This window comes from Rhododendron vialii, chromosome 1a, assembly GCF_030253575.1.
Source record: "Rhododendron vialii isolate Sample 1 chromosome 1a, ASM3025357v1".
NCBI classification, from domain to species: Eukaryota; Viridiplantae; Streptophyta; class Magnoliopsida; order Ericales; family Ericaceae; genus Rhododendron; species Rhododendron vialii.
Window position 1 is genome coordinate 45,388,606 of NC_080557.1, and position 19,163 is coordinate 45,407,768.

The following is a 19,163-nucleotide window of genomic DNA, read 5'->3' on the forward strand; positions in this document are numbered from 1 at the left end:
GTATGGGAGAAATTTCTCCGTACCGGGTATAGTTGATGGTTAATAACGCCACCTGGTACTTGCGCATCTGAACCTTCTGTTGTACAGTATAGTCTGTTCCAATAATTCTAAATTACGAAAAAAAATATGTTCCGAAATTACCGGAAGATATAGCACAGGTACATATTCAAGGGATTTATTCCAAATTTGTATTATTGATTTATCTTTTTGGTGTAATTTCGGAATATATTTTCTATGTGCAAAGGAAAAAAAAAAAAAAAAACTGTTATATCTGGTCCAATTAGTTTGCCTCCTATTTTATTTTAATTGAATATAAAATAGGAGTATTCTTTTAGCTGATAATCATTTTGATATATAATGTGAATCTTATCTAATGTATTTTATAGTTTCACTTAAAAACTCTTGAGAATCACAGAAAAATTTGCAAATTAAAAGATATAAGAAATTTAAAAGTGACAAGAACTCTCATAGAGGACTACTAAATTGGGATGGATGTGGAGTAGTAATCTTTTGGTATTCTTCCATCGAGCAATATGGGAAGACAATTTGTCAACGATGAAAATAAGACGATGTTATATTCTCCAAAGAGCTTTATGTTTCTTTTGAAAAATATTGTCAACCCATTCGGAAGGTTAATGATAACGGTCTTTCTACTGTCAGCTCAGTGGGTTGACAATAAGCACACAAGAGAATAAAGAAAACACATATTTCTATATATTTTTTTTATATTTTTTAATATACATTCACACTTCTTATTGTCAGCCCAGTGAGCTGATTTTAGATTTTTCCTAATGATAAAGTAAAGAAAACATGAACACGTCCTATCCATTCTAAAAAAAACATTTGACTATGATGTGATGTTACGCTATTTTGTGAGTTTTTTCTTGGGCCAACTTGGATTAAAAAAGATATTATTATTTGAAAATTGTGGAAAGCATCAATTACATTAAATTACGTTGATTGGATTAGGATACCAAGTAGTAATACAATATCAAAATGCAATTATCTTGAAAAATATTAGATTGCCACAATGCGAATCATGCAATCATATATTAATTGACATCTCGATCAACATAATTTGTGGTATGACTTAGATTCTTATAGGAACATCTATTTTTTTTCTCGGTAAGATAAAAATTTATAAAACGAACCTGCAAATATTACAGCTGCTAAGAGGCATACTTATAGTAACATCTTATTTATAAAAACGAACCTGCGAATATTACGAATGCTTGGAGGCATACTTATAGTAACATCTTTCTGTATGTTATTTCAAACCATTAATCCAAGCATTGAAAACAACCCTTTTCCCTTTTTTTATTGTCTAGTCTCTTTTCCCTTTTTTTTTTGGGGCTTTCTGGGGCTGGGTACGTAATTGATTACCGAATGGTTTGCGTAATGCGTAAACAAACTGTTCCAAATCCTTACCCGTGAAACACTGGAAAAGCCCAAATGCGCAGATTCAGGAAGGAACTTTTATACTACACACAATTAGGCCTGTCAATGGACCGGATTCGATCCGGATCCGATCCCAAAAATCCGATCCGGATCCGGATCCGAATCCGATAACATCGATCCGATAATCCGATAATCCGGATCCGGTAATTCAATACGGATCCGGGTCGGATCCGGGTCGGATCGGATTAAATCCGTTATCAATCCGAATCCGAACTTTGTTTTTTTTTAAAATTTTAATTTTTTTAAAAAAAATAGTAAAATTTTTATTTTGAAAAAAAAAATGTTTAAGAAGTTGTATTTTTATTTTTATTTTTTATTTTAATTTTTTTAATTTTTTTTTCTGAAAATAATTTTTTTTTGAAAAAAAAATTGTATTTTTTTGAAAAAAATATTTTTTTTTGGCTAAAATTTTTGAAGTAAAAAAAGTTTCCGGATCGGATTCGGATTTTCGGATCGGATCCGGATTTTTCGGATTCGGATCCGGATTCTCACTATCGGATTTGAGTCTTATCGGATCCGGATCGGATTGTGTCTTATCGGATTCGGATCCGGATCCGGATCTGTCGGATCCGGATCGGATCCGGCCCATTGACAGGCCTACACACAATTCGTATTTCAGAAAACTTCCGACACAATTTTGAAACACAAATTGGGACACAAGTATATTCGAAATCGATAGATGTATATGAATCTATATGCATTCATCGGTTTCAAATATAGTTGCATCCGGAGTTACTTGCCTTGTTTGGAAAATAATTTGCAAAAAAAATTTCAACTCAAAAAATACACATTACCTCTAATTCTAATTATTACTCTCATTATCTTCAATTATTTCTCTAATTTCTCTTTCTATATCTCTCTATTCATTACCCCTTTATCCAATTACCCTACTTTCTCTCTCCATCATAACTTCAAAAATTCTTTTCAAAATTTTCAAAACTGTCATCCAAACATAGCAATACGGGTGTTCAAGAAAACCATATGAATCGTAAAACCGGCCCGGCCCGGCCCGACCTACTTGGTCCGGTTATGCGGTTCTACGGGGCTCAAAAAAATAAGAACTGTTAGTTTTGGTTCGGTTATTGCTTATCAATTAATGAACCGTGGTTACAATCGAACCGGACCATTTAAAACTAAGATAAATATAGATATACATATGTGTGTGTAATTAAATATGTATTTGAATTTAGTAGGTTAATCTTTTCCTTACTAAACTTAATTTATCTAGAGATGAAATTTTATTTATTAGGAAAGCTTTTATTTTCTTCATTCCTTTCCTATTCCATCAGATTATCTTTCTATTTCTTTAATTTTATGAGTTCATATTTTCTGAATGGAAGCAGATAATGCCACGACTCCAATTTATAGTGCCACGACAACTTTCTATTAAATGACCAACATACCCTCTCTCCACTCTACAACAAATCTCTCTCTCTCTCTCTTTCGCTTTACAGCAACCAACTTCCATCTTCTTCCATTGCTTTCAATCATCGTCAACGTGATACAACGGCTTGCCCTAGGATTCATCTCTATTGCTCCTTCTCTTCCCCTCCTCCGCTGCCACCACATCCACAAGACCCAATTTCCCCCACCGCCCCATTGAATCGTCTCCTTAAATTCCCTCTTTTATAAACAAAAAAAAAAAAAACAAGAAACCCCTCTCTCATAGCCCACAGTATGTAGTACAATATAAAATTGAGCGCTAAAAAGACGGTGATTATTGCAATTAATATTTGCATCAAGCACCATGTACACCACACAATTTCTACATTGGTCTAGATCTATATATTAATTTAACCCGTTAAAGGTGAACGCAACAGTTGGTCTGGCCAATTTTTATCTTTTTTAAATAGCAATAATCCTCCAGTCTTCTCTGTCTATTATTGTCCACTGCCACGCAGGTATAGATTGTGGATTCAGAAAATGATTTTCTGCATGGGATGGGGAAGGAATAGATTATAGAGGTAATCGAAGCAAATTGGACGGTGGCAGTTGTGGCTGGTTAATGTCAAGTGAGAGGAAAGAAGGAGAGAAAACTAGGTCTTTTGGAAGTAGCAGAGGCCAAAGAGTAAATGAGATGGATTCTAGAGGTGAACAGATTTGTCAACGATGAAGTGCGAGGGAAAATTTTGGGAGAGTGACAGACAGAGAGAGAGAGAGGAGAAATTATTCATTGCCCATGGGACAACACATCAGCTCTTGCCTTCCACCAATCAAAATTTGATTTGTGGGTAAAAAGTAAATTGCTATTCTCCCTTTTGACACCCCACCCCCGACCCCACAGCACTTTTTCCGCACTTTTCCCCGGGTTCTTCCCCAGACCCTAAAACGTTGCCGTTTTATTTATAAAAAAAAATTCAAAACCATCAATTTGCAATCCTGTGGAACAGAAACGTAATTATGAGAGCCTTAGAGCCAAAATTTAACTATGTCTCTTTAGAATAATATGATCAGAATAAAAATATCCGCACACCCGTTCAAACGGATTAAAAATTAAAGCACTTAATTTTTTAATTATATTTTTTAATATATAAACGGTTTCAAATAAGTCAAGTCACCAAAAAAAATTTGAATAAGTTAAAAAAAAAATAAATCACTTGACCTATTTAGTAGAACAACCTACTAAAGTTCTCTGAATCAAAAGAAAAAAGCTTTCCGCTAAAATAATAAAATCTTCACATCCGTTCAAATGGATTAAAAATTGAAGCACTTAATTTTTTAACCATATTTTTAAATATATAAACAGTCTCAAAAAATTAAGTGTTCAAATTTTTACTCCATTTGAATCAGTACAAAGATCTTGTCAATATAATCAGAATAACAAGATCTTTGCACGGATAAACGAAGTGAAAATTTAAGCACTTACCGTTTATATATTAAAAAATATGGTTAAAAAATTAAGTGCTTCAATTTTTAATCCGTTTGAACGGGTGTGCAGATATTTTTATTTTGATCATATTATTCTAAAGAGACATAGTTAAATTTTGACTCTAAGGCTCTCATAATTACGTTTCTGTTTCGTAGGATTGCAAATCGATGGTTTTGAATTTTTTTTAAAAAATAAAACGGTAACGTTTTAGGGACTGGGGGGAGAGCCGGGGAAAAATAGTGTGGAAAAAGTGCTGTGGGTTCGGGGGTGGGATGTAAGAGGGGAATAGCAAAAGGTAAATTTTGATTAGGGAAGGCAAGAGCTGACGTGTTGCTCCAAGTGCGATGAATAATTTCTCGAGAGGAGAGAGAGAGAGGGGGGACAAAAAGCCTGCAGTTTGCATCAGTTAACACGTGGAGGGTAAAATAGTCAGCAGCTCCAAAATGTCGTGGCACTAAAAGATCTCATCGTGGCATTATCAATACCCTTTGTGAATGCTTATTGAATAGAACCGGAACCGAACCAAAACTGGATCGGTCTTGCGGTTTGATTTTGGTTCGGTTCCATGCATATATTGGTTAGATTCTGATTCTCAATTTTTTAGAACAGTTTAAAATTGTCCGATTACTGATTTTCTAAAAAATCGGACCGTATACCCTCCTACGTAGCAACTATGATTTGTGCTCTTTTATAAGTACAAGTATTTCACTTTGAACATGACATTTTACTTATGGTAGAACATCGCAAGTCACAGGCTCTCCGCCATTTTCCCTTTTGGGGGGAGAAGTTTTTCAGTCCATGCAAAAAGTGTTGGGTGGGCACGGGTCACGTGGTGCCGAGCGCGATATCGGCTGTCAAAATATATTTTGGATGGTTCAGATCTGTTTAGGTAATTTTTTAGGATACAAATTACCAAAACACTCTCTTAAGCCCAAACAGATTTGGCCCGTCCAAAATACATTTGGATGGCCGAAATTGTGCTTGGCACCACGTGGCCCGTGTCCACCGGCACTGAAAAATTCCCCTATTGGTAGGCAGTAGGCACCTGATTAGGAGTAATTAGCTTGGCAATGATTATCAGTGGTTATTGATGATCTCGATCGGTCGCGTTTGGACCAACTTTAGCTTTCAACTTTTTTTGCCGAAAATAAATTAATCATGGGTAATGACCAAGCATTACACAAATCTTATGCATCCACCCACCCTCAATTCTCACTCTAGCAATTTTCAATAATTTTAAAGTTTGGACAGATGCTTTCTTGATCGTGCTCTTACTCACCTTTGCAGAGTCGCAATTATGTGATTTAGATCATGACTACAGAAAAGAACGAAGGACTAAACGTTGAAACAAAGAAAAATATAAAGAATCCGAAACAAGCGTAAAACAATTGTAGAGGGAAAAATATTGTCTTACTGCTAGATTTTGGCGAACCTACGTATTATGTGCAGTCGTTCACATTATTTTCTATGTTTTTTTTAGGAAAATGATTTTGTACACCACTTTCTTATAAATGCACTCCATAATTTGTATTTTAGCGCTTTCTTTGTGTGTAATTCTGAGTACTGAAAGACAACATTTGGAGTGCATTAATAAGAAAGTGAAGTGACAAAATCATTATTTTTTATTCATAATTGTTGGTATTCAAAATCATTACTGTACTATTATAATAAGCCCATAAAATAAAGAAATGATGTTCAGCTCGCCAAACAAACCAAAGTCCAGAACATTAATTCACTGGTAGTTAGCAGAAGAACGACATTTGCGTTGATGAGTTCAGCTACCAAACAATTGTTTTACTTTAAAAAAAGTTTTAAATGGGCAATAGCAATATTAGTGGAGAATAGGTAACACTGTTTTTTGTTTTTTTTTTCCATTCGTTAAACATAATTTACTCTATCCTAAGGGACTTGGGGAGAGGGGTAAGTGTTTATGGGAATCGAATCATGTACATATGCATGAGAATATAATGAAGACACCAACTTGAAAGAGTTCTGCAAGCGGGTTCATGTTCAACAATGCTAGAACTTCCGAAAAGTTTTTCCGAAAAATATCTCCGAAAGAAAAATTCAGTGATTCTGATTCACTTGGATGTTTGGATCAATAGAAATAGCACTAAGTCTAGGTACACTACATCCAACTATTACACCATACTACATTTTTTGTAGGGTCCACCTCAGGTCTTAAAAAAATACAGAAAAATGTTCATAAATTTATAAATAATATATTATGAGGCCCTATAAAAAATAAGCTCCAACAAATATCGGTAAGTATTATTTTTTGATTCGTAGGGACAAAATTGTTTAGTTGAGCAGTTTCGCCCCTACAAATCAAAAAATAATAATTACCGATATCCGTTGGAGCTGATTTTTTACATGGCCCGATAAAATATTGTTCTAAAATTTATGGACATTTTTCTATATATTTTTGGGACCCGGAGTGAGCCCTACAAAAAATGTAGTTGATGATACAGTTGATGAATTATAGTGTACGTAGCATCTATCATAAAAATAATTATTGGTTTGTGGTTATGAAAATTTGTCGTGAGGAATGATTGGACGTAATTCGAATAACTTGCTCGAGTGACAAAAAATGTATTTAATGTAGAACTAAAATGGCCTATAATCCACAAAAAATTGAAACGAAACTAAAAAATGCAAATTTTTTTATATAAAACAAAAAAGTTAATTGACTTATTTACCCGAAATTTTCGTGTCCGAAATGCAATATCCAAAAAGCCGGAAAACCCGCAAAACCAAAATTCCGAAAATTCGAAAACTGCGGTGGCATTTCCGTTATTTCCCGTAGTTTCGGAGGGTTTTAAACAACTCAGATCAACACGGAGGAGACATCAAAGAGGAAAGTTCCTCTCTTCCTACTTCAAAAATCAAACCCCATCGATTCATCCTTCCCGCATCGCCACGCTTCCTCTCTCTCTCTCTACATCCACCCCTTCCACTTCTCTCTCTCCTCCAAGGTTTATAGGGTTTGCGCGGCGAGAGAGATACACAGTGAGATAGAGACATGGGCCAGCAATCCCTCATATACAGCTTCGTTGCCAGGGGCACCGTAATCGTCGCCGAGTTCACCGAATTCACCGGCAACTTCACCAGCATCGCCTCCCAGTGCCTCCAGAAACTCCCCGCCACCAACAACAAGTTCACCTACAACTGCGATGGCCACACCTTCAACTACCTCGTCGAAGACGGCTTCAGTAAATTTCGTATTCCTTCTCTGTCGTTTTCCTCGTCAACGCGTAGATCTGATTGTCCTTAACGTGTTCCGATCTGATCGTAGTCGTAGTTTACTTTCTGTTGGCCTTATCCGTTTTGCCCCGATTTGACCTAGTTTTGAAGTTTTTTTCACTGATGTTTAGCTTGGATCATCGTTTATCTTGTGTTTGGAACCCGATTGCAGGATTTTGGATTATCGTTGAGTGTTTTCTTATTTTTTGGTTGAACTCTACATGGAGTATAGGTTTTGTCGGTGTGGATCTGTACTTTGTGAAGCTTCTTTTTATTTTTCTTTGTGGGCACGTATTGTTATTGTGAGCAGAACAATGATCACATATTGTTCGGATTGATCTCGGTGCTTATCCTTAACCTGATAGGGCGGGATGAAAACAGCGATCGAAGTTCGTGTACTAGTCTATTTTGAGGATCTCTCTACTCAAATCTGAGTAAGTGATTCACTTGATATGAAGCACTCCAATGTCCCAACTCAAAACTAAGCATAAAGTTGAGTAAAAACTTCATTAATGGCATTGTTGTAAATTTGAGAAGGGAGAAATAGCCTGTAAAAATTTGAGTGGCCATGATTTCAGCACAAATTTAAGTAATCAATTTGATATAGATTTGAGTCAGAGTGGAGTGCATTCTTACTTAAATTTTGAGTTTGAGTAAAAACAAGGGTAAGGGCGGGAGATGCTCTAAGCTATTTTACAGTAGCTCCAAATTGAAAATTACTTGCAATGGATATACTTTTAGGCACCTGAGGCCTGGTGGCTTGAATGCTTTTCCAAGTGTTATTATTATAGTAGTGTAAGCATGTCGTGATTTCTCGGCATGTTTGTTATAACTTATGACTTATCCACCTAGGATATGGTGTTTCAAACTTTAGTTGTTGCAAATGTTTTGGTGTTGCGATGATATTTGGCTATTTTATTCTTGTAGTCAATTATTTTCTGTCAGTTAATTGTGGGTGGAGATTGTTTCTGTGTATTTTTATTTTATGGAAACAAGACCTTTTATTCACTTTTCTCCCCTGCTCATAATGTGGTTTTTATTATCCTTATATGTCGATATGACCCCGTTATGTCATCTAGGATTGATTTAGTGAGAGTTGTGTTTTAACTTTAGTAAATGAGCTGCAGATGGCTTTAATGGACGTATTGCAATGGGGGAGTATCTGTCGTAATCTTGTTGAAGTACAAGATTGGCTAATGTTAATAACTCCACATATTTGCTACTTTTGGATTCGTTGTATTTCACTGTTATATTGGTCATATTTCCCAGTGTATTTACAAGTTTGTGGTTTATCCTGGCTTCGACACAGTAATTTTCTTTAAGTGAGAGGTCGCAAGTTGAATCTTTTATGGTAGAATTTCTGCATGTTTCTTTTTGTGTAGTATTTTTAGTTGCTAATCGCAATGTCAAACTTTCTATTATGGCATCATTGGTGTCAATTTGAAATCACCCGATCATTCTGTACTCCAAATATCTATGTCAGAGTAAACAAAACTAAGCTGTTCTGTGAATTGATTACATGGTGTATGCTATGTCTATATCTGTTAACTGGTCTTACTTTTCAGATCAGGATTAGACTTGTCTAAAATTCTTAGTTCTCCGTGCTTCCCCATAGACATTGGAGATGCTTAGTGTGTCTTTCTGCTCAATTGGGTTACTAAATTTGTCTGTCAAACTTTGCAGCTTATTGTGTTGTTGCCGTGGAATCTGCTGGCAGACAGATCCCAATGGCATTTCTTGAGCGAATTAAAGAAGATTTTACCAAGAGATATGGTGGTGGAAAAGCTGCAACAGCTGCTGCTAATAGCCTGAATAGGGAGTTTGGGTAATCGTCTTCCTCATTTATGCTGTATTTTTTTCCTGGTGATCTCTATAACTTAAATCTTGCAATGTAGGCCCAAACTTAAGGAGCAGATGCAGTACTGTGTGGATCATCCAGAGGAGATCAGCAAGCTTGCAAAAGTGAAGGCTCAGGTTTCAGAAGTCAAAGGAGTGATGATGGAAAATATTGAGAAGGTGAGGAAAAACTAAGGCCTTCTGGTCGTGCAAATGCTACTGCCAACCGATTTGGCTCTATGATATTCATCACGTGAAAGTTTTATTCTTGGGGAACTGGATTATAAGAAGTCTGAAAGTTGAGAGATGGCCTGTGGTATTAAGGAAGTATGTGATTTTGCAGGTTCTTGATCGTGGAGAGAAGATTGAGCTTCTAGTAGATAAAACAGAAAACCTTCGCTCTCAGGTCAGTGGATGCTATACATAACTTCTTGAGCTTTGAGTAGTGTTCTGTAAATCTAGCTTAGTGGTTATATTGAATGGATTTGTTCCTGATTTTTTTGGTTTGTTGTGATGGCAATTGGCCATGACATTGCATATAGCAGTATCACTTAAGACAGGAAGGATGTAATGATATGAAACAGAGGGAGAATAGGCTATGTTCAGTAGGGTTTAGTTTACTCCTATTTGAATTTTCAAAATTTCCAGATGAGTGCTTGGGTTTTTGGGTCGCAAACTCATAGGTCTGGAGCTGCTAAATTCGGTTCTTTAGATTCCAAGTGATCTTAACGGCCTTAATGTTCTCCTTTCATCAGTAAATGTAGTGCGGTAGAATTAGAAGTGCTGCATTTTTTTAGAGCCTTATTGGTAATATGTTGCAATGCAGGCACAAGACTTCAGGACTCAGGGTACCCAAATGAGGAGGAAGATGTGGTTTCAGAATATGAAGATAAAGCTTATAGTTCTTGGTATCCTTGTTGCCTTAATACTGATCATAGTGTTATCCATCTGTGGTGGCGGCAAATGTAAGTAGTGTATGGTGTGTTACACTTGCGTTAATTAGGATCATATTATTAGCAAATTAACGGTGTTCTACCAGTTTGATATCCTTTTGGTGTTGTTTACTTGTAATTTTTTGATGGTACATTTCGTATTGTAAGACCAGTGTAGAGTTTGGGATTCTGAATTCTTCTATTCTTCTGGTACTAGTAAATTGTCTTTTGATGTGTGGATGTCTCTTGCCCATGTACCTCTTCTTTTGTTCATTCATACCTGGTAAAATTGATAGTGTCTTTTGTTCATTCATACCTGGTAAAATTGATAGTGAAGATGGTGGATTTATAGTACTCTGAGCCGAATGTCCATTGTTGGGAAAATGAGAGTGTGTTATTACTGAGGGTCGATTTGCCTTTGCACGAGTCGTGGTTATTCTAAGTTCTTAGCCTTGCTGAACATGTTGGCTAGACTAGGAGGTACTTGTACAACCTGTGTGCTGTGTTTAATATCATTGGGATATTTAAGGGACTTCCCAGAAACGAAAAAGGAAGGGGGAAATGGAAGGGAAACCGAAATAGAAATTGATTAGCTTTTTCATTTGTGAAACCCTCCACAAGTTCATCATTCAGCCAATTATTGCCCTTTTAAGATTTTACGCAAATGTCTCGGCATAGATTCGAACACAGATATGTCTTTGGCTGTGTGATAAATGTGAGGTTCATGACTTCATGTGCATTGTGGAGGATTCACGTTATTGAATAAATCAAATACAAATTGCGCACAAAACAAGAAAAGCCGCAAAAAGTTAGCTCTGGTGTCGGATTCATCATTCCGCTCAAGGTGGATGGGGAGAATCATGGTGTGCACCATGCGCCATACGTGCCTCTTTCCGTCGTAGGTCGGAGGTCAAAGCCGGAACAATGCCGAATCCATTGCAAATGCCGTACCATCCCCGTCGGGTTATCCTACATCTGTATACGTAACACAGCTCTTGGGCGTCATGGTCAATCTTAAGTTGGGGGAAGAGAGAGACAGCCTTCTTGACATCTACCGGACTGAGGGGAGGCTTTTCTCGGAGCGCCTCTAACCCTTCCACTTGGAGTGAGTTCCGCTTCCTCATTCCATGATTCACAACTCGTCTTACGTAAGACGAAGAAACTCCAACTTCGAGCTAGCTTATTCCAAATTCAATTCGGAAAAGGTTTTTATTCCAATCTTTGTTAGCATTCTGAGGGTTCCCGGGAACCAGACAGAGGGAGCGGTGTTTTGTTCGAATCTTTGTCGTGAATGCGTCCATCGTTACCGGAAATTTTGTCTTACCATACCCCCGTTCATTGAGTGAGGCTTCTTCTGTTCAGCGAGTCCCTCATCCAGTGGTGGTCGGTCCGACTCAAAGTAATATCTTGGTTCCATTCCCGTCCACCGCATAGCGGCGTATACGCCGGATAAAAGCCTCTGCTCCCCTTCCCTGTCGTAGTTGTTGGGTGTTCCCGTTTCAGTCCGTGCATATCAGTAAGTGTGAAGTGAAATAAAGATAAAGTAAAGTGACAAGAATACTTGTTTTTTTTTTTTTTTTGGTGATGTACAAGAATACTTGTTGCCTTACTTTCAGTCATTCTTTTCTATAGGAAATGGTAAAATTGTTTGTTCGTTGTAAATTGTACAGTAATAATGTAATATATGCCTATAAGGCATATATCCAAGGGAATCCATGTAGGGAATATGTCTATGTAGCCATGTGACATCATTATGCTTGTATGCTTTCACTTTTCTAAATTCCTTGCTTCTCATTTCTCTATAAAAGGAAGTCGCCTGCAATGTATTTTCAAACTTGTGTAGTAATATTTTTTTGTTTGTCTTTTGATCATCTCCCTTCTTTGTGATTGTACTCTCTTAGTGATTGCACTTGCAATCAGAGACGGATCCATACTACGGCATACGGAGGCCACGGCCCCCATGTGGTTTCGAATTTTTATAATTATTCAAGTTTTTTTTTTTAAATATCAAAATTATACATGGTGGCCTCCCAGTAAATAAAATTAGTGGATAGAAATGACATTTTCAACTAAATATTGTCAGAACACGTACATGTTTCGAATGGAGGACGAGTTTCTCACAAATGCTTTGGTTATATTTAATGAGAAGGAAATTGCTGAACAATTAGTTCCAACTCAATTATGGATGACTTTTTGATCTAATGTGTCATTAAATTCCATTTTGATACATGCTTGGGGTATAACATATTGGAAAAGTTTTATTTTTTCACCTATAATTTAGTTGTTTTTGGTTTGTAAGGATCACGTGTTTTTGGTTTGTAAAGATCACCTCGATAATATTTTATTTTGTAATAGGCATTTTGTTGTCATTCAGATATTTTATATTCTTAAACATTGAAATTTCAAAATTTTATTGTTCATGTTGTGACCGGTCTCCTCGAATAAAAAATCCTGATTCCGTCCCTGCTTGCAATCACTCGTCGATTTTCATATCCAAACCAAGCAACAACAGATAATACAACACCACATTTGCTCTCTTCCACTGCTTCCCAAGAATCCCAACCCTCTTGGTCTAACACGTATTTTTGTGTGTTAAAAAGCTACTTATTCAACTTGGCTCGTGATCGACTCAATTTCAGTCCTGTTAAAATCGTCTCCAACGCTCACTGAGCCAAATTTCGACATTCCTCGATCAGAATCATTAACATTTTGAAACCAATTTTGAACAACTTGCTACTCGACTTATTTATTTATACCGTTATATAAACATCTGTTTTAACCTTATGTTATGTACACATATTGTTACACACCCATTTACCCATTGTTTTTCGCTGCCTATCTTCACGACTTTCCGGTCCGGTGCGAAAATCACCTAAGAAAATTCTAACTGATATCCAAAGGGTGAGATCTTTCTTCAAAGATTGGAAGCCTTTTTTATGTATCCCAAAGGAGCTCAGTCGTCATTCATCAAACGCTCAAGCCCATCAACCAAATCAGTATCCATGTCGAGGACCGGTCCATCCGGCAACAACGGTGGACGCCACCGTGATCCCATTTCCGATAACAACTCCTCGGCTCGAGTCCTGGACCTTGGATCATCCGAGCCCGGAAGCCTGCCCTGCAACACATCCTCGAGAACGGAACATGCGTCGTCGAACCGGGCCTGCTTGATGAGGCAGAGGGCCAGGTTGCAGGCCTTGTTCGTGTCCGGGTCGATCGCTTGGGCTTTCTTGTAGACCATTTCCGCTGCCATGTAATTGGTTTTCTGGATATAGGCCCAGCCCAAGTTTCCCTGCCACAGTCAGCACTGCAATCGGTCTCTTCAAAGTTACAAGATTAAAAATGCACCCAAGAATTGGGATATTTGCAAATATGCCAAATACGGTACGGCTGACGTGATACCTTTCGCGCACATCCGAGCCATCTAAAAATGCAACTAATGGTCCTGATTGAAACACACTTTTCCTTTCCTTTTAATATATATATATATATATATATATATATATATATATATATATATGTATGTTCGGCTTTCAATCCGAGCCGTCGGTTGCATTTTTAGATGTTCCGGATGTGCGCGTTGGGTACCACGTGGTACCCGATTTGCAACCAATAATTTCTCAAGAATAGGAGAGAGGGGACGTAATAACTACTAATGGTAACTAAAACAATAAAAGCTACACCTAGTTTGTCTCTACTTGTTTACCCTCACTTCAATTGATGGAAATCGTGTGAGGTCTATGATAAATACACGATTAGAAAATACGGTGATTAGTTTGTGGTGGAATTCACATAATTTTCACCAATTAGAACGAGGGTGAACAAAATCATTCTTGGACCTGAGAGACATAAATTGGGTGTAAACCTTGTCTTTTCACATCATATCCACAAATGGTTGTGACCAGAGCCTATAATCTTGGAAAATCAGAGGGAATTGGCCAATTGGGATCCTTTGCGATATCTGTGTGTGATCCTCACGTGAGGAGAAATGAAACTCATAATTTGATGATCCCAATCAATCCTTCTTTATATTATATATATATATATATACTAGTGCATGCCCGTGCCCGAAGGCACGGCTCATCAGTTTTGTCTCTCTAACCTCTTGAAGGCCAATGCCTCATTCGCAAAATTCTAACTACAAAAAAACAACAGCGCAAGTATATCTACCGGTTAACTTGAATAAGCACAAAACAAACTAACAGTTGTAGTGTCCATACTTGTGGGGTACTTATAGCAAGCCATTTGAATTCATAATATGCACACACACACACATATATAAATGTATCATCAATGTAAAATATCAGGTTAATAGTAGTAGATTGGTAAGTATCTCACAGAATCATATTTATCCCATGAGAAAAAGATTATCCGAAATGAACCTTTGTACTTCTGTTCATCCATTTCTCTCAAGACAAATGTGATTCGTACGTCCAGACTATCAAAAAAAATGAACAAATCAACAAATTGAATTATCAAAACGAGTCCGTCGCGAGTTCCATTCTATTCATGATCTGATAATCAAATGAGAGGATCGAAAATCACATATGAAAGGAAGTTATATACCAGAAGTCTGGAGGTTTCTTGTTTGATGGAGACGTCAAACTTCTTGCCATGTGAACGAGCTTTCTTTGTTGGCTTTCCATTGAAGGCTTCTCCTTCGTATATCAACCTTAGCTTGTGCTTTAACAATGCTATTTGTTCATCTACTTCACCACTTTTCTGCAATATTCGTGAAAACATATTAATCCTTTGTGAGTCTGTCCCATCTCAAAAGAGTGCAGCAAGCATGTATTAGGGGTGAGAATTTCCGACACAACACGAGAATACGACACAAACCCAACACGAAGTTAGCGGGTTAGGGGTCAGCTATTTCTGATACAGAACACGAATATAACACGAAAAGCTAAACAGGTCGGATTAGAGTTGAGAGAATTTTGACACGAACACATACGAGATGACACGATGCCCACCCCTAGCATGTATACACACGTGTGAACTGTGACGTATGTATGTACTCCTATATTTGTTTGAAAAAATTATTAGGTACTCCCGAAGTACCACATAGCATCATCACATGATGTCTCCAGCAACTAAAAATTGGCAAGACAAAATATGGGACACTTTTTTGTCTCTCATTCACCCAATACCTGGTAAATTTTTCACCATATATGTGATTTGCCGAGAGCACCAAGTGAATAACGCTACAAGGTATTCTGAGAGTATCGCTTTATTACTCGTTTATTAGAGTTCGTATCACATTGGTTTTCTAAGCCACTCAAACTTGATCAATATTGCAGTTTTAATACGAAATTCGAAAACAAGTACCTTGTATAAGTCGAGGAGGACATTGTCTAGTGAGTTTTGTGCTTGTTTGGAGCAACGACCCCTAAAAGACTTGATAGCTTCAATGGCCTCATCAGCTCTGTCCAGTTGCTTCATCACCACTGCCATGTCCTTAAGGGCACTATCTACTCTGTCTCCTTCATTTATTGCCTTCCAAAACCAAACCACTGCTCCTTCTAAATCCTTTTCCACCAGCTGATCATCAATTCTCACACCAAGTTAAAAATTACTACATTCATTTAAAGCGTGTGTACCCTATTTAAGAAGAGATTTATATTCTTTATACCTCCGGTGTAAATATTTGTTTCCTTCAAATCAAATTACATTGCGTCACGTCACCATGTTCAAATAATTGGGACTATTGTTTTGACGATGTGTCGCAATATAATTAATTTGGAGAAAACAAATGTTTACACCGGCGGTGTAAAGAATTTAATCTCATTTAAGAATATAAAAAAGTCTACACCCACCGCTAAACATTCGCTGTTCTCCCCCCCTCTCAATCTCACCGTTCAAAAGTGTTTTGGATGATCCGAATTTCAAAAAACTTTTATAGGGAAGAGTTAAAACTTTCCCTGGAGAATAGTTTTTTTTTTTTTTTAAATCCAAACAATTGATTGCAGAGACGGACGGTGAAATGTTGAGCGATGAGAACAGTCTTGCTGTTAAGTAACTTCTCTTTTGAGCGAGTGTGTTTAGACTGTGGGACTCACCCTATTTGCTAAGGGTGAGTCCCAAGGTATGTAGACCTAGACCTCACTGCAAGAATCACTCTTTATAACTCTCCAAGGTCTAGGGTTGATAAACGAGTTGATTGAGCCAATTAATCATTAATTGTTCAAGCTTCGTTTTAATATTTATTGAGCTTAAAAAATTTGTTGATGCTTATTTGGTTTATTAGGTAAATCGATCTCGATGGAGCTTTAATTGAGCAGATTTCGGATTGATCTCAAGTACTTTGAATTTTTCTTACATCATAAATCCAATGAAATAGGTAACAGTTTGTTTAAATTTTATACGAAAGGCTTAACGAGATTCAAAAAAAAATTAACCTTGGCTGTTTATATGACTAATTAGTCTTGAACGAGTGTTTTATGAGCAAATTTAAGCAGTTTGGATCGTTTATCAACCCTGCTTTAAGTCATGTTTATTTCTCAATTAATAATTTGAAAAACCCTAATTAATGCAACCTTAAAAACGAATAACTATGAAGAAAGAGAGGAGTTATAGAAATACGAGCTTTTATGAGAGAACTCGAGTAGCTTGGTTCGTTATCGGCCTTACTCAAGTCGTATTTATTCCTCTTTACAAATTCAAAATTCGTAGAACCAATAACTAGAATGAAGAATGAGAGAAGCTTTGGGAGAACAAACCTGTGCTTGTTTGGCCTTAACAAAAGGACCATCACCAGATGGAACCTTATGAATTATATGAAACATATCCTTCTCCATCTTCCCCAACCTCTTATCTGAACTCCCTTCCATTCTCTCTCTTACTCACTCGACCTGGAATATGATTTTAGAGAGAGAGAGAGAGAGAGAGAGAGAGAGAAAAGTGGTCATCAAAGTACATGCAAGAAATGAAAGAGAGTAATGAATATGGGCTAAACTTCCGTCCACATTCAGGGTTACTTTTTGGGAAAGTGATACAATACATACTCCTTATTTGGGTGTGTATCATATAAACCCTTATTGAAACACACCAAAATGTAATAATTCCTAAAATATTATGAATCTATTGCTAAAAAGTTACGAATCATATTGATAAAAAAATTACGAATTTTTAGCATAAAAGTTACGATACGAATTAAAATATTATGAATGCTACTCAAATTTGCAAATTTGACCCACGGCTCCGACCCGTATGTGATAAAAAATAATGCTACTCAAATTCACACTGTCGGGGTGTTTCCGGCGGTGAAAAATTTATAGATTTTTATTTGTGGTTGAGAAGTTGTCAGGTGTTTTCAGTAACGAGGTTGAAAATTTTCAAGTTGTTTTCAGCAGTGAATAAGTTGTTGCTGAGTTTGTGAGTAAAGTTATTGTAGCAAAAAAAAAAAATTTGTTGACAACTTTTTTGTTAGTGAAAACGAGATGGTAAAATGCTGAAACTTTTTTGTTAATAAAAACGAGATGGTAAAATGTAGGAGTATTAAGTTTTTCGTATTTTTTTTGTTAGTGAAAACACCACCTAAATAATGTGAGTAGCATTGTTGTATGATAAAAGGTGTTAGCAGTATTACGAACACATACGCAATAGCACTCACATTTACTATGGGTTCCGCACACACTCAAGGAGAGTGTATGTGTGTGTAAGTATTTGTGGTGCTAGAATGATTACATATAAATTGGGATTTGATACAATACATGAAAAGTATCCATGAAAGGATAATGAACAGCTTAAATTTACAGTAATGTACGTGAATCTGAATCGTTCATTGCCCTTTCATGGACCAATCCATGAATACTTGTTATGTATCTTAACATTTTCGACATAAACTATCTCATCAAAGTTATTAAGTGGGCCCAGATTACATGCTCGATCTTCTCACCCAAGTCAACTAATCTTGGCCTATTGACCGTTTGATCCCACGTTACTTCTTAATTTGCCCCATTTCCTCATTTTTTTAATATAAAATCGCATGGACTCTCAAGGGGATTCGGATTCCCCATCAGGATCTTGTGAGATTTTTGGTGTGGGCTTGACAACACATTAATGAGGAGATTTAATGGTCCACAACCGTCATTTTATTTCTAAAGCAAAACAACGCCGATTTAGAGGATCAAAGTGTAACGGAAAGTAAAGCCACAAATGGCCGTTTATTCTTCCGTTTCTTTCTTTTGCTCAACGTTTCTTCTTCTCCGTTTCGTCGATAGCAAAGCAAAAAAATCCTTCTCAGTTCTCACCAACTCTTCCAAGGCTGAACAATCACCTCCTCCTTAGGCCATTGCCGACGGTAACGAGCTTAGAGGTCGATCTAACCATCCCACATTACTTTTTTTTCTTCTCCTCCCCATCTCCTTTCTGATAGTTTATTGAGATCTAAATGTTAGGATTTTGAATTTTTGCAACCATTACTTGATTTGTGTGCATGTGAGGTTCAATAATATTATATTCGGTGAGTTTTTTTGATGCTTTTAATAGTATATAACAGGTATTGCTCTGCACAAAGACGGATCCATGTATCGGCATATGGGGGCCACGGCCTCCGCGTCGTTTTCGGAAATTTTTTTTCTCTCTAAATTTTAATATTAAAATTAGTTTTTTTTTTGTGGTTAAAAACACTTATTAGAATGTGTTTGTTTTTGGTTCCAAAACCCAATTTCTCTCAGCACACGGTCTCCCATAAGTTTTTCCTTTCTTAATTAATCTCATTTCTCTTTCTATATTTTTCCACTCATTACTAAAAAAAAACCTTGCTCAAAACCTAAACCAAATAAACCATTAGATTCTCAAACCTTGAAATTTTAAAATCTTAT

General features: G+C 36.7%; 2 protein-coding genes and 1 long non-coding RNA gene across 3 annotated transcripts; 1 reads left to right on the forward strand and 2 right to left on the reverse strand.

Moving 5' to 3' along the window:
* The first annotated feature begins 7,156 nt into the window (after positions 1 to 7,156).
* LOC131320450 (vesicle-associated membrane protein 722) lies at positions 7,157 to 10,578 on the forward strand. Its single transcript, XM_058351166.1, has 5 exons — positions 7,157 to 7,539; positions 9,254 to 9,395; positions 9,466 to 9,586; positions 9,750 to 9,812; positions 10,233 to 10,578. The coding sequence occupies exons 1-5, from the start codon at positions 7,350 to 7,352 to the stop codon at positions 10,377 to 10,379; spliced, it is 663 nt and encodes a 220-aa protein (XP_058207149.1). The 5' UTR covers positions 7,157 to 7,349; the 3' UTR covers positions 10,380 to 10,578.
* Positions 10,230 to 11,418, reverse strand: LOC131320457 (uncharacterized). Its single transcript, XR_009198273.1, has 2 exons — positions 10,655 to 11,418; positions 10,230 to 10,618 (listed from the first exon to the last, which is right to left on the reverse strand). It is a non-coding gene; the product is annotated as an uncharacterized LOC131320457 (long non-coding RNA).
* Positions 11,419 to 13,057: 1,639 nt separating this feature from the next.
* Positions 13,058 to 17,284, reverse strand: LOC131320432 (protein SULFUR DEFICIENCY-INDUCED 1-like). Its single transcript, XM_058351145.1, has 4 exons — positions 17,058 to 17,284; positions 15,667 to 15,879; positions 14,905 to 15,060; positions 13,058 to 13,630 (listed from the first exon to the last, which is right to left on the reverse strand). The coding sequence occupies exons 1-4, from the start codon at positions 17,166 to 17,168 to the stop codon at positions 13,292 to 13,294; spliced, it is 819 nt and encodes a 272-aa protein (XP_058207128.1). The 5' UTR covers positions 17,169 to 17,284; the 3' UTR covers positions 13,058 to 13,291.
* Between the last annotated feature and the right edge of the window lie 1,879 nt (positions 17,285 to 19,163).

What these genes read in the sequence shown, in the direction of transcription:
- LOC131320450 (XM_058351166.1), top strand. Translation starts at nt 7,350, where the DNA reads ATGGGCCAGCAATCCCTCATATACAGCTTCGTTGCCAGGGGCACCGTA. An exon ending in CCTCGTCGAAGACGGCTTCA is followed by an intron (nt 7,540 to 9,253) that starts GTAAATTTCGTA and finishes CAAACTTTGCAG; the next exon opens with CTTATTGTGTTGTTGCCGTG. An exon ending in AGCCTGAATAGGGAGTTTGG is followed by an intron (nt 9,396 to 9,465) that starts GTAATCGTCTTC and finishes CTTGCAATGTAG; the next exon opens with GCCCAAACTTAAGGAGCAGA.
- LOC131320432 (XM_058351145.1), bottom strand. Translation starts at nt 17,168, where the DNA reads ATGGAAGGGAGTTCAGATAAGAGGTTGGGGAAGATGGAGAAGGATATG. An exon ending in TTAAGGCCAAACAAGCACAG is followed by an intron (nt 15,880 to 17,057) that starts GTTTGTTCTCCC and finishes ATTGATGATCAG; the next exon opens with CTGGTGGAAAAGGATTTAGA. An exon ending in AAGAAACCTCCAGACTTCTG is followed by an intron (nt 13,631 to 14,904) that starts GTATATAACTTC and finishes TGACTGTGGCAG; the next exon opens with GGAAACTTGGGCTGGGCCTA.